The sequence below is a fragment of the Dermochelys coriacea genome, chromosome 16, assembly GCF_009764565.3.
Source record: "Dermochelys coriacea isolate rDerCor1 chromosome 16, rDerCor1.pri.v4, whole genome shotgun sequence".
NCBI classification, from domain to species: Eukaryota; Metazoa; Chordata; order Testudines; family Dermochelyidae; genus Dermochelys; species Dermochelys coriacea.
In genome coordinates, this window is record NC_050083.1 from 7,397,506 (window position 1) to 7,411,258 (window position 13,753).

At 41.4% G+C, this 13,753-nt stretch overlaps 1 protein-coding gene across 15 annotated transcripts in view; it reads left to right on the forward strand.

Moving 5' to 3' along the window:
* The window catches only part of CACNA1B (calcium voltage-gated channel subunit alpha1 B), a 505,831-nt gene that overhangs the window by 449,546 nt on the left and 42,532 nt on the right, over nucleotides 1-13,753 (forward strand). For all 15 annotated transcript variants that reach the window (XM_043498957.1, XM_038374486.2, XM_043498961.1 and 12 more), the window contains one exon: nucleotides 6,487-6,614. In XM_043498957.1, coding sequence (XP_043354892.1) covers nucleotides 6,487-6,614 — 128 coding nt within the window. The remainder of the gene's footprint in view (nucleotides 1-6,486; nucleotides 6,615-13,753) is intronic.

The following is a 13,753-nucleotide window of genomic DNA, read 5'->3' on the forward strand; positions in this document are numbered from 1 at the left end:
CAGGCAGGAGGGTGGCTGTATGGAAGCCATCAGGTTTATATAAGCTCTCACCTCCTTCACTAGCCACCTCTTCTTATTGGTGTTTCTGATTGAGGAGGCAGTATTAAGTGTAACTGAGCCTAATGAATTTCGGCGATAGCAGAAGGGATCCTGAGAAAGTATAGTCTAGGAGTAACATTTTCAAAAGCACCCAAGTCCTATGTTCAAAAAAGACTTAGGTATTAAAAAACCTAAGTCCCACTGATTTTCAATGAGACTTAGTCTCCTAAATGTCTGTTACTTTGTAAAATGGGACATACGCTTGTAAGTGACTGAAGCATTTTCAACGGTCATTTCATTCCCAGATCCTTGAGAAGATAAGAATGGCCATACTGGATCAAACCAATAGTCCATCTAGCCCAGTACCGTGTTTCTGACAGTGGCCGGCGTGAGATGCTTCAGAGGGAATGAACAGAACAGGGTCATTCTGGGTGATCCATCCCATTGCCCAGTCCCAAATTCTGGCAGTTGGAGGTTTAGGAACATCCAGAGCATGGAATTGTGTCCTTGACCATCTTGGCTTATAGCCATTGATAGACCTATCCTCCATGAAAGTATCACATTTTTTTTAACTCGGTTATACTTTTGGCCTTCACAACAGCCCATGATAATGAGTTCCACAGATTGACTGTGCGTTGTGTGAGGAAGTACTTCCTTTTCTTTGGTTTAAACCTGCTGCCTATTAATTTCACTGAGTGATCTCTAATTCTTGTGTTATGTGAAGGAGTATATAACACGTCCCTATTCACTTCTCCATACTGTCCATGATTTTGAAGACCTCTGTCATATCCCCCATAAATCATCTCTTTTCTAAACTGAACAGTCCCAGTTAGAGTCCTGCACAGATACAAAATTTGTATCTGCATCTGAGCCACAATCTGCAAAAATGGTCCATGGATATCCACATCCGTGGATTTGCAGGGCTCTAGTTCCAGTTGTTTTAATCTGTCCTCGTATGGAAACTGTTCAATACCCCTAATTATTTTCGTTGCCCTTCTCGGCACCTTTTCCAATTCCAATATATATTTTTTGAAATGGGGCAACCAGAGTGGCATGCAATATTCAAGGTGTGGCCATAGTATGTATTTATATAGTGGCATTAAGGATCTTTTCTGTTTTATTATCTATCCCTTTCCTAATGGTTCCTAGCATTCTGTTGGCATTTTGACAGCCACTGCACATTGCACAGATGTTTTCCGAGAACTATCCATGATGACTCCAAGATCTCTTTCCTGAGTAGTAACAGATAATTTAGATCCCATCATTTTTATGTATAGTTGGGATTATTTTTTCCAATGTGCATTACTTTGCACTTACCAGCATTGAATTTCATCTGCCATATTGTTGCCTAATCACCTAGTTTGATGAGATCCCTCTGTAACTCTTCACATTCAGCTTTGGACTTAATTATCTTGAGTAATTTTTTGTCATCTGCAAATTTTGCCAACTCACTGTTCATCCCCTTTTCCGGATCATTTATTAATATGTTGAACAGCACATGTTTCAATACAAGATCCTTGAGGACCCTGCTATTTATCTCTCTCCACTGTGAAAATTGACCATTTATTCCTACCCTTTGTTTTCTATCTTTTAATTAGTTACTAATCCATAAGAGGACCTTCCCTCTTATCCCATGGCTGTACTTTGCCTAAGAACCTTTGGAGTGGGACCTTGTCAAAAGCTTTCTAAAAGTCCAGGTACACTATATCAACTGGATCACCCTTGTCCACATGCTTGTTGACACCCTGAAAGAATTCTAGTAGATTGGAGCCTGGGACAGAGAATAAGGATACCTGGATTCTATTCTCCACTTTACCAGGTAGTCAAGTCAATTCACTTTTCTGTACCTCGGTTTCCGTACCTGTAAAATGGGGTTAGTAATACCATGTAAATTGGAAGAAGTGTCTAAAGAGTGATTAATTGGCATTCATATGGTATATTACTGTGGCAGTAAATTAGGGCCTGGGGATTTCTTTATTAGTGGGTCATGAGTAACAGCAATAGTACTTCCTGTACACGACCCCCAACCAAAGATCCACTCCCTCCTCCTCATGAGTACGGAAGGATGCAGGGTGCTTCTAAACAGCACAAACTCAAACCCCAGACTTAATTGCCTGGTTTCATTTTAATGACTTGGGGATGCTGCGGAGCTGGAGACCTCTAAATCCTGTTTGATTTTGTTGATCACAAGCAGAGAGCTGGCAAACTGCTCTGCCACACTGATTTCTGGTGCACCATGTCATGCCACGAAGCAGCACCCACATCAGGATATGAGCGGCATGGATAGAGAGCAGAACCATAGAAAGCTGCCTTGTGCTTTTCAGGTCTTTATCCAGCACATGGGCATCACCTCCACCTTTTGGGTGAGAGAAACTAACATGATCTTCCCTATCTTTTGTGACTTTCCTAGCCTATCATCTGAGCCTGATTCAACTCCTGCTGAAGGCATTGTGAGGTTTTCCATTGACTTCAATAGAAGTTGGATTGAACCCTTATCTCTCAGGAACATTTACCAACATGTGTATTAAGATCTTGCTTTTGGAGGCAGAGGCCTTTTGCATGCTATACTTCCCATCCCTGGAGTCCCTTTGAGGAGTCTCATCTCTGAGATCCTAACAGAGGACATATAGGTTCAAGACCCTTTCATCTGAGCTGTTGTGTCTTGATTTGCTCTGATCTGAGCAGCGCTGGAAATTGTTCTCAGGAGAGGAGCTGTATACCTCTGAATGATGGGTTGGTTGATTGGAGCACCTGTGCCACTTTCTGCCTGCATTATGAATAAGGCAACAATGTTTCTCCAGAGAGAGAGAGTGAATCACGTTGCACCAGTTATGCCCTGGATTGTATCATGCTGCATATCTGCCTCAGTAACGGAGATAGACATTTCCTGTTACAATAATACATATGTATTGAATTTCACACTGGCGAAAGGTGCTGAATTAGCAGCCCTGGAGAACAAACTCCTCTCTCTATCCACTGCAGCAAGTCGAATGGGAAGCAGTGTCCCCATGTTCCCCAGCATGCTTCAATCCTGCCAGGCAGGGACTGTCTTTAGGCGATGAGAAGGAACTTTACTTTCCAGGGTCCATTCAGTCCTTGACTCTCTGTGGAGGGGATCATAAAGGGAGCGTAAGGTCGTGTGCTCACCAGCTGTGGTGTCCCCTTGCGTCAGGGTGCGAAGCTGCACATCGTCATCGTTCCCAACACCTCCTGCTGGCCACCTGCCTCTGGCTGGGCCTTCCACGGCTCAGCCCTCTGGCCAAGTCATAAAGTCCAAACCCCTTTCAGATGATAAAAAGTCCAAACAAATCCAGTGTAATATTTCTTTGGCCTCTCTCAGGCCAAACTAGTAACTACTTCTTCTCTAGCAGGATTCCACATGCTGCCTGCCTCCCTCCCCCAGAGACTCTGGCACTTTATCTCTGGGGTCGCCCTGCTCCCATGGGAACCTAACCTGCCTTCTATCCATTTGTCACATTCTGGGGTGCAATCCAGACCAGTGAGGGGTTGTCATCATCTGCCCTGTACCCCTGGGTGCCTCACTGCTCTGCTGCTGTGGACACCAGCAGACAAGCATATAGGTGACACCCGGAGAGTGTCTGTGCCCTATACATCCCTGGATTAGCGACTCTGACCCTAGCAGCCTGCCTACAGCCCCACCCAGGCTTCTCCCAGCATTGGTTACTACTAGCAGGGTGACCCCAACATACTCCCAGTCCCAAACTTTCCCAAGCCCATGTGCTCTGCAATGTCCAGTCCTCTCCTGCAATATTCAGAGGAATAATTAGGTCCGTTTGGCCCTTTAAAGAGAGAAAACCCAACATCTTATCACTCTAACTGGAGTTAACAAGCACTTTTAGTTCTAACAGAACACTGCTGGTTTAGATTAAAGTAAAACAGGTTTATTATTTACAACTTAGAAGATGGGATTTTAAGTGATTTCAAGTATAAGAGAAAAAGTTAGAAATGGTTACAAGAAAACAAAAGTGAAACATGCTTTCTAGTAACTAAAACTTAACTTGTCAACCTACAGTGTGAGTTCAAGATGGCTTTTTTCATCCACAGTCTTCCAGCAGGACAGCTGAGCCTACCCCTACTCCACCCCCCAAGCCTGGGTGAAGATCTTCTCTGGAAGCCCAAAGTGCTGGTTCCTTTAATTTCTTAGGAGAACTTGGGTTCTTTGACTCTTCCTTTTATAGTCTAGTGAACATCTGAAATGGATTCTTCTGAAGGTTATCCCCCAAAGTAAAGTTTATTCAAATTGTGAGGAAGATGACATGAAGTCTGGTGGTGAAGGATGCTTCATGATGTTTGCGAAAATGCAAATTGTTCTGTTTTTTCGTTCTCCTCCCCCTTGTTAGCTTGATGACCCTGTTTACTGCATATGTGTAAATTAAGATATACCCACGTTCCTTTGTTTAGGACAGAACTGTTTAACCCTTTTACCTAGGCCAGGCTGTCAGGTGTTGAACATGAGCCAGTAACATCATGCAGAGAGAATTCAGAACTGGACTTATAAGTCAAATTGCTACATACATTTCATCCTGATATCATTGACCAATGAGCAATTACTTTGTGCAATGATACCTCATAAGGCACATTTTGTATGAAGATTATTACAATAGTGTGTAGGGTGTGAATACAGGAGTTCTTAGGGTCACACTGTTGTAGGCCCTAGCTCAGGGCTTTCCCCACACAGGAGTGTACTCTGCTCCAGACGTGTTTTTTCTACCACATTGACTCTCCTTCTTACTCCCTTCCACGGAGCCAGTTTCTACCTGTAGGACTCTGTGGGATGGAGGCCTATGCCTGTTCTCTTCGCATCCTAATAATAGGAGCTCTGCCACTGTTTCCCTTCTTGGGATCCTGACAGTTCTCTTGGCATTCTTACTGTCAACTCCAAGCCCACATTCAGGGCCTGCCCCCACACGGCCTATTCTACCGCCTGTGGGCTCCTTCCAGCCTGCACGGCTTCTCTGGAGAGAGCGCCTTTTCTCTCCCCCTTCCTTCTAATCAACATGCCCTTTATTCTCTTCTATCAGCCTCTTTCCAGCTGAAGCTGCTCCCTTGCTAATTAGGAAAAGAGGTGTCACCTGGAGCACCTGATTGCTCCCAGGTTTAGCCCACAAGGTTTTCATGAGTCATAGAATCTCAGGATTGGAAGGGACCTCAGGAGGTCATCTAGTCCAACCCCTTGCTCAAAGCAGGACCAATCCCCAATTTTTGCCCCGGATCCCTAAATGGCCCCCTCAAGAATTGAACTCACCACCCTTGGTTTAGCAGGCCAATGCTCAAACCACTGAGCTATCCCTCTGTCCCCCCCAGGTAGGCCCTAATTCTCCTGAAGAGCCATTGGCCCCATGACAGATTAGTGCACTTTGTAGTGTTGGGCTTTTTGATGTGCATGCCTGGGAAATGGACTTAGACCAGCAGCTCTTTTTATATGGGCTACTGATCATCCTAAAACAACCTTAATGCTGCCAAAAAGAATGGGCCAAATGGAGTTCCTGACCCTGGCTCTGTGGCCAGGAAGAAAAAGCTAAGCCAGCAAATTCTAATGTTATTTCTTGACACTCACAGCAGACTTCTAAACCAGGCGTTCTCAACGGCTGTCCACTCAGGACCCCCCAGAACAATCAGGGGCGATGGTTCCAATCCCACAATCCTTTCCAGTCACATCCTATGTCTCTTTGGCATCCTGGCAAGAAAACAAGGCTATTTTGTGGTCTGGGGGGGTCTGATGTAGGTGGTTGATGGGGTTGGGTCTGTGGATTCTGGAGAGGAAGGTGGGTGCTGTTGGATGGGGACCGACCTTGTGAGTGGAGAGCTGCCGGTACTGGGGGGACGTTGGTGGTGGGGCAGAAAATGTTGTCTGGGGATGCTGAGGCAGAGATGGATGCTCTAGGGTGGGGTTGTAAGGAGTGGAGGGGAAGGTGCTGCTGGGTGTTGGTGGAAGGGTTGCAGATCCTGTTAGTTGCAAGGATGGGAGGGGTGCTTCCTCTTCTCCCTTGCCTCTCCATGTGCCTGCCCTGTGCTCTGCTCCTGCAGTGACTGACGCTCCTGGAAAAGGGCAGTTCATTCAGCCTGTGGAGTTGGGGTTTGGAGGGTCTCCTGTTACCAGGCTATTCCCAATGGGTGAGGAGCTAGGATTACTTACAGGCCCCAAAGGAGGATTTCTCTAGTTCTTGCTGGCCTGAAGGGGGAATAGTGGCTGCAGTGCCACACCACGTGACAATGAGGTGCAACCAAGATTAAAAATTGTGCAACTTCAAGACAAACATAGGGATGTGGAGAAACCACACCTCCCACTAAGCAAATAAGTGCATTCTCAATTTGCAGCTTCATTCTTCCACCTTCTTCAGTTACACATCTTAAATCGAATCCACAAGGTAAAAGGCAAGTGTGTTTCTTTCCTCCCCAACCCCAACATCCTTTCCCCCTATGCAGATGTTGAACCTGTTTGTGGCTGTAATCATGGACAACTTTGAGTACCTGACACGAGACTCTTCCATCCTAGGACCCCATCACCTGGATGAGTTCATTCGGGTCTGGGCTGAATACGACCCAGCTGCCTGGTATGTACACAGCATATATGTATATATACAATATATATATCGACATAGTCCATATATTGTTTTTAATGTGACTACAAGTCCACAAGGAAAACAAAATCCAGAGCTGAAAAGAGCTGGGGAGATGAACATTGCAACCCAGATTCACTGTGCACTTGAGATTTAACAAACCTGATGTAATTACAGGGGAATTTCCTTTTAGCTGACATGAGAACCAGAAAAGAAAGAAAACTCAAACCCTTAACAGTGCCAGAAAATGAATGAATGGGTCCAATGCAAACAGAGTGCCTGATCGTAGCTCCATGGTCATGCAGAAAAGGAATTTATTATTTCTGGAAACACAACTGAACACCTTTGGCTTTCATTTCCAATGTAAGGGGGAAAAAAGTAGAATCTCTCACCATCTTAAGCATGTTAGTTAACACTTGAGATTAAGTTCTCTAAAACCAATCTAGATACACAAAGATTATGTAACATTTGTTAATAGACAAGAATTGCCGTAATAATTTAAAATAATAAAATATAGTGTATATTTGTTTTGAGGTCACGGAAAACCAGTGAAGCTTTCTTTTCACATTTTCAAGGTGCCATTCCTCCCTAAAGAGTGTGGCCTTGATTTGCCAGTACTTTGCACGTCAAGTCATCATTTTCAGCTGTGCAACATCAGTGTAAAATGTATCAAATCATAATTCTCCACTCACACCCGATAGCGTTTTACATCCACTCTGAACAGGTGTACGGGACAACATAGGTTGCAAGGCAGTGGGGGAAAGACTGAATATTTGTTAACAGAGCATTGGTTAACTTAAATAGAGAGATACCATCAGAAATTGTGTTTTGATCGTGGAAACATCCATTGAATGGCAGCAAGTTACAGATGAGATCTTTGATCTTTTTAAGTACGCTGGTTGGGGGCAAGAGGTTGAAAGCTGAGACATGTAAAGCAATAAAGAGAAGAAAAACCAATATGCCTAACTTCTCTGAGCCTTTCAATTCCCAGTGAATCTCCAATAAAACATCCTTGGTATACAAGCTTGTTAAGGGAAAGGGTTTTTTTCTCCCAGCCAGAAAGTGAGGTTTTGAATGAAATCTGCCTTGGATTTTTTTTTTTTAATCCAAATACAGTAGTGGAGGAACCTACATACAACTGATTAGGTCCCTCATGGCAGGAAACACTGCAGTAAGAGGAGAAGGAGAATGTTACCACAGAATAAATGTCAGGCTGGAAGAGTTTTAGGATAGAGATGAAGTGAGGGTTGTCTCCTGCAAGGTTGCCTAGTTACCAGGTCCCGGAGCAAAATTTACTTGAAAACATTGCAACGAATGTAGGCGAGAAAACTATTGTGTTACATGCCACCTTTCCGACAACACAGGACACTCAGCCTCTACAGAAGGCTTTAAAAGGGCGAAGAGCACTCCATAAACTTGAAGGTTTTGATACTCTGAGGTGCAGTCAGAACCATTTCCTTGATCTTTTACAGCTTTCGGAAATGGTATTGGGGAAATTTTTTTTTACAAACTACCACCCACTTCTTATCCCCTGTCCTCCCCACAAAGCCACTGGGCAATGTGTTTTCCACAAAATACAGCTCTCTTGTGAAAAGGCTTCAGACTTGTACATCTACAACACACAAGCTGCCTCCAACCCCTTTATGCTTTTCATCCTCTTTTTGTCCCCCCGCAAGCAGAGCTGAAGATGTGGGGAAAATGTTTATAGACAAGAACTTAAACCCCTAATAAGAATGCACTTAAGCCAATTTAAATCAAACTTTAACCAATTTGGTTTAATGTAGTAGCTTTAGTACAGCAAGTAAATCTGTTTAAACATAATTTATACCATCTCAAGTGCATCCACATTAGGGATTTGAACCAGTATAAATTTTAGTTAGTGCAATTTTCTAAAACAAACCAGTCCTTAGTGAGTATCTGATCAGCAATCAGTGGTTATTTTTCATTTGCAAATCCTGTCCACTTTCTTACCACTGATGGGAAATTCAGTGAGGCTGAAAATTTGGGAATGTCCATTCTCCCTATAACAAATAACTTCAATTCCCATGAGCACCAATGAGATAAATTAGCTGTGTACAAGAAAAAACACCAATGTTCTTTTCCTAAGATTCAGATGCTCAGACCATTGGGGTCATAAGGAGGGTGGTTTCTGCATGATTTCCTCATTCTTCTGGTTCTGAAGTGAAAGATTAAAATGTTGGTTTAAAATGACACTTCCTTTTAAAAAGTATTGAATGCATACTATGTCACTCATGAAGATCAGGGAGCTTGATTCTCTAATTTACTCCAGTTTTCCATTGGTGTGACTCCATTGACTTCGGTGGAGTTACTCCCAAAGTACAACTGTGTAAATCAAAGGGGAATCAGGCCCTTTGATATCTTAGGCCTGGAGCCTTCAAAAATGTGCCTTTGCTTAATTTTACATGTGCAAGTAGTTCCATTGAAGTCACATACATCAACTAAGCATATTCTTAAGTGTTTGCAGGTTTGAGGCCTAAAATATCAGTGATTTACACTTTCTGAGACACTTTTCTTTTCTTCATAATGCAGGTATTTATATGTCATAGGGAATAATAGGTAATCCCTTTGCATGAAAAGGGATTATATGGCAGTGTGATCTAGATTTAGGCAAACTAGATTATTATTCCTACTTTTATTGCTGACTTACTTTGTGACCTTTGCCAAGCCACTTAACCTCTGTATGCCTCAGTTTGTCCATCAATAAAATGAACAGAATAATGCCTTATCCACCTTTGTAAGCTATTTGAGACTCCTAGATGAAAGGTGATGTGTGAGTGCAAAGTGCAAATATTATTATGTATATGGTAATAGTTATATGTTTATTTTAATATTTTATGTCTTTAAAATATTATCTTCAGTGTCACCATCTTTCTCCTGGTTATTATGTCTTCAAACTTTCTTGGGGGAAAATATTCAAAATGTTGAGAGAGAGGTAAAAACAGAAAATAGTACTATTGTTTTAAAAAAACTATTTTGCTAAATAGAAGGTAAATATGGTAATGCTAATGGATTAAAGGATGGTAGAAACACTGTACATTAGAGAAAAAAGAAAAGGAGTACTTGTGGCACCTTAGAGAGTAACAAATTTATTAGAGCATAAGCTTTCGTGAGCTACAGCTCACTTCATCAGATACATTTGGTGGAAAAACGTACATTAGAGAGAGAGAGCTCTATGAACCCTACTAATCTGGTTCTGGGGAAAATCTATCACATGTAAACTGATACTGACAAATGGCAATCTCTCTTTAACCATCGGCCACTGTTAGTCATTTTAAAAAATAATAGCATTGAACTTCAAGATGACCTGCAAAATAAAATAAAATTGGATATATGGCCTTTTTTGTTTCTTTAAGATGTATAAAGAAGGCCTGAAAGGTGCTGTATTTTTCTTTTGAAGAGTCTTTACTGTGTGTTTTTCCCCCTTGGAAATATTAGGAATGTCAAGCTGTTTGTCAGAGTTCTTCTTGGATGACTAGAAGTGTGTACTGTAAGTGTTTTCAGCTTTTAATTGAAGGAGCAGGGTGGTGGAATCCCTAACAAGAAGAGCTTCTCTCACAAGTGTCTGAGATAAATAGGCGTTAACAAAGGCAAACGAAAACCAAAGAGATTTAAATTGCCTAACTAAGAATCAGTTCCACTGTCAACTAATCGTGGTTCACTACAGTGGCGTTTGTCATATCAAAAACCACTAGCTCTTCCAGTCATCCACAGAGTCTCTCAGGGTAGATATATCTCGGGGCTTGTCTAGGCACAGTTTTTGCACTGATGTAACAATATTGATTTAGAAATTTCAGTACATTCACTAAAGGAAAATGCCACTATAATATCAACATGCCACAGTTTAATATCAATTTAACTATATTCATAGTAGTGGGTTACAGCAGTTGAACTATGTAGTTTTCTAAACTGATACAATTATATCTGTGCAAAAGCTATGAGTAAACCAGTTTAGAATTTCTAATACAAAAAACAAAACCACATGAAAATATTGGGGGTGGGGGCGGGAATCTCTAAGGACTTTTTTATGTATCATAAAGAAGCTAAAAAAAAGTGTGTGGGCGGGAGGGGTATAATCGCAGTTTGCTTTCCTTTGCAGGTTCCCTTGAAGTTTGGTGCTGCTATTTTTTTAGATGATTTGGCTAATTATAATTAGAAATAAAAGTAATCCATGAAGTTTCTTAATCCAGCTGCTAGATTAACTGAAAACATTTTTTTAAATAATAGAATTAACCATAAAAACAACTTTGCAATAGTCTGATTTCAGTTGTTACTAATGGGACCTGAATTTTCTCAGTCCTAATAAGTCTCATAAGGCTCTTAAAATAGCAAACTACTGGGCTGACTGTTAATCTTCAATATTTTTATATTTCAGATACATTAAAGAACTATAATATTAGTGACTTTCATAATTAAATGCGGTGGTTAGAATATCTTTTATATTGCATTGTAGTTCAGACAGTAATTAAAACAACAATGCTACTTTATGCTGTGGCTTTTTTAGAGCAACTGGAAGTTCTCCCTCTCTAGATCTGAATTAAGGTATCTACCTCCCAGAAAACCCAATCATTGTCAAACTAACCTTGCTTCTAGAATGTTTTCCTCCTCCACCCTCTGCCATTTGCTATGTTCTGTAAGGGAGTGATCTTTTGGAACCAGGCTTCCCTCCTTGCCTATGCTGTTATAACTTGTGATGTTTTCTTTCCAGTTGCCGGATTCATTATAAGGATATGTACAATTTGTTACGTGTCATTGCTCCACCCCTTGGCTTAGGAAAGAAGTGCCCTCATAGGGTGGCATATAAGGTTTGGAATTTCAGAGAGTCTGTCCAGCATTTCCTTCTTTGGTTTTCTTTTTCTTTTTCTTTTTTTTTACCTTTTTATTCAAACTGAAAATGCAAACGATACTGAAAAGAAACTGGAACGTGACTAACCCGTTGCCTGAAAAGGAATGATTGACTGCCCCCTTATCCCTTGATGCATCAATTCCCCATCTACTCCTACATCCCAGCTGGCTGGAGAAAGGCAGCCTTATGAGACAGAGAACTCAAAAGCTTCCATCCCTCTTGGTCTAGATGGGAAGGGGGGAGGAAGGGGCAACACTCAATATATATATGAGAGAGAGAAACAGCATAATAATATTTCTGCAGAATACTGAGGAGAAAAATCTAGTGATATGGGGCCATTTTATTTTGGATTTGTAGTTGATGTTGAACCTTCAGTTTAGTGACTAACTTTTGATCCCTGCTCTTTCCTGAGTTGAAAGGACATTAGATCAAGGGCCCAGTTAATGATGCAGCAGGGTGGGAATGCTTACATAGGGTTAGGAAAGGATGAGGGACTGAATAGTCTTTCTCTACCATAGTGTAATAGCAGTAGCCGCAGGGTGCCTTAAGGAACAACACGGATCTCTTTGAGATCCTCAGAGGACAGTGTAATGGACTTGCAAGGTACTATAATGTCTGGATAAGATGATGGTATGAGGGAGGAGGGTTTTAGGTTTATTAAGGACCGAAGAGTCTTTTGAGGAAAAGAGGAGCCTATACAGAAAGGATGAGCTCCACCTAAACCAAAATAGACCCAGATGGCTAGCATTTAATATTCAAAAAGGTTTTAGACTGTTTTTTAAACTAAGAGCTGAGGGAAAGCCAACAGATGCAGAGGACCACATGGTTTCAGTGGAGATCTCCGTTAGGAATGAATTTATTAAAGGGGGAACTCTATAGTTTAGGAAAGATGATAGGAAAGAAATTGGTGAAAATAAAGGCAGGTTCCTAGTGAGGAACAGTCAAATGTAAAAGAATCCCATTTAAATATAACAAATGGAGGGAAGTAACTGAATATTGACAAAATGTACAAATGCTTATATACAAATGCTAGAAGTCTTTTGTACTAAGATGGGTAAACTGGAGTGCCTGGCATTAAATGAGGATCCTGTTATAATAGGTGCTGTGGAAACTTGGTGGAATGAGGACTATCTGGGGGAAATGGTAATACCAGAGTACAATATATATAAGAATGACAGAGTAGGTTGCACGGGTGGGGGAGTGGCTCTGTCTGTGAAAGAAACCACAGAGTCAAATAAAGTAAAAATCATAAATTACTCAAACTGTACCATAGAATCTCTTTGGATAGAAATTCCCCGCTTGAACAATAGGATTAGGACAGTAAGAGTATAGTATTAAGCACCTGACCAGGATGGTGATGGTGATTATGAAATGCTCAGAGAAATTATAGAAGCAACAAAGACAGCTAACGCAATAATAATCGGGGATTTCAACTACACTCATATTGACTGGGTACACATCACCTTAGGAGGGTATGCAGAAATAACATTTCTAGACATGTGGAACAGCTTCTCCTGGGACCCACAAGGGGAGAGGCAATTCTTGATTCATAACAGAGGTTCAAACTAAATATGTATGCCCCTCCCCCCCAAAATATAAAAACAGTAAGAGGACCCAAAAAGATACCGTCATGGCTAAACAATAAAATGTTAAAGGCAAAAAGTCATTCTTTAAAAGTTGGAAGTCGGATCCTAATGAGGAAAATAGAAAAGAGCATAAAGTCTGGCATGTCAAATGTAAAAGTGTAGTCAGGCAGGCCCAAGAAAGAATCGGAAGAATAAATAGCTAAAAATTCAAAAGATAACAGCAAATATATTTTTTTAAGTACATCACAATCAAGAAGCCTGCCAAACAGTCAGTGGGGCCACTGGATGATCAAGGTGCTAAAGAAGCACTCAGGGAAGACAAGGCCATTGCCGAGAAGCTAAATGAATTCTTTGCATTGGTCTTCTCTGCAGTGGATGTGGAGGAGATCCCCAAACCTGACCTATTCTTTTTAGGTGACAAATCTGAGGAACTGTCCCAGATTGAGGTGTCAGTAGAGGAGATTTCTGAACAAACTGATAAACTAAACAGTAATATGTAACTAGGACAAGATGGGATTCACCCAACAGTTCTGAAGGACCTCAAATATGAAATTGCAGAACTACTAACTGTGATATATAACCTATTGTTAAATCAGCCTCTCTACCAGATAACTGTAGGATAGCTAATATAATGTCAATTTTTAAAAAAGGCTCCAGAGGTGATCCTGGCAATTAAAGACCAG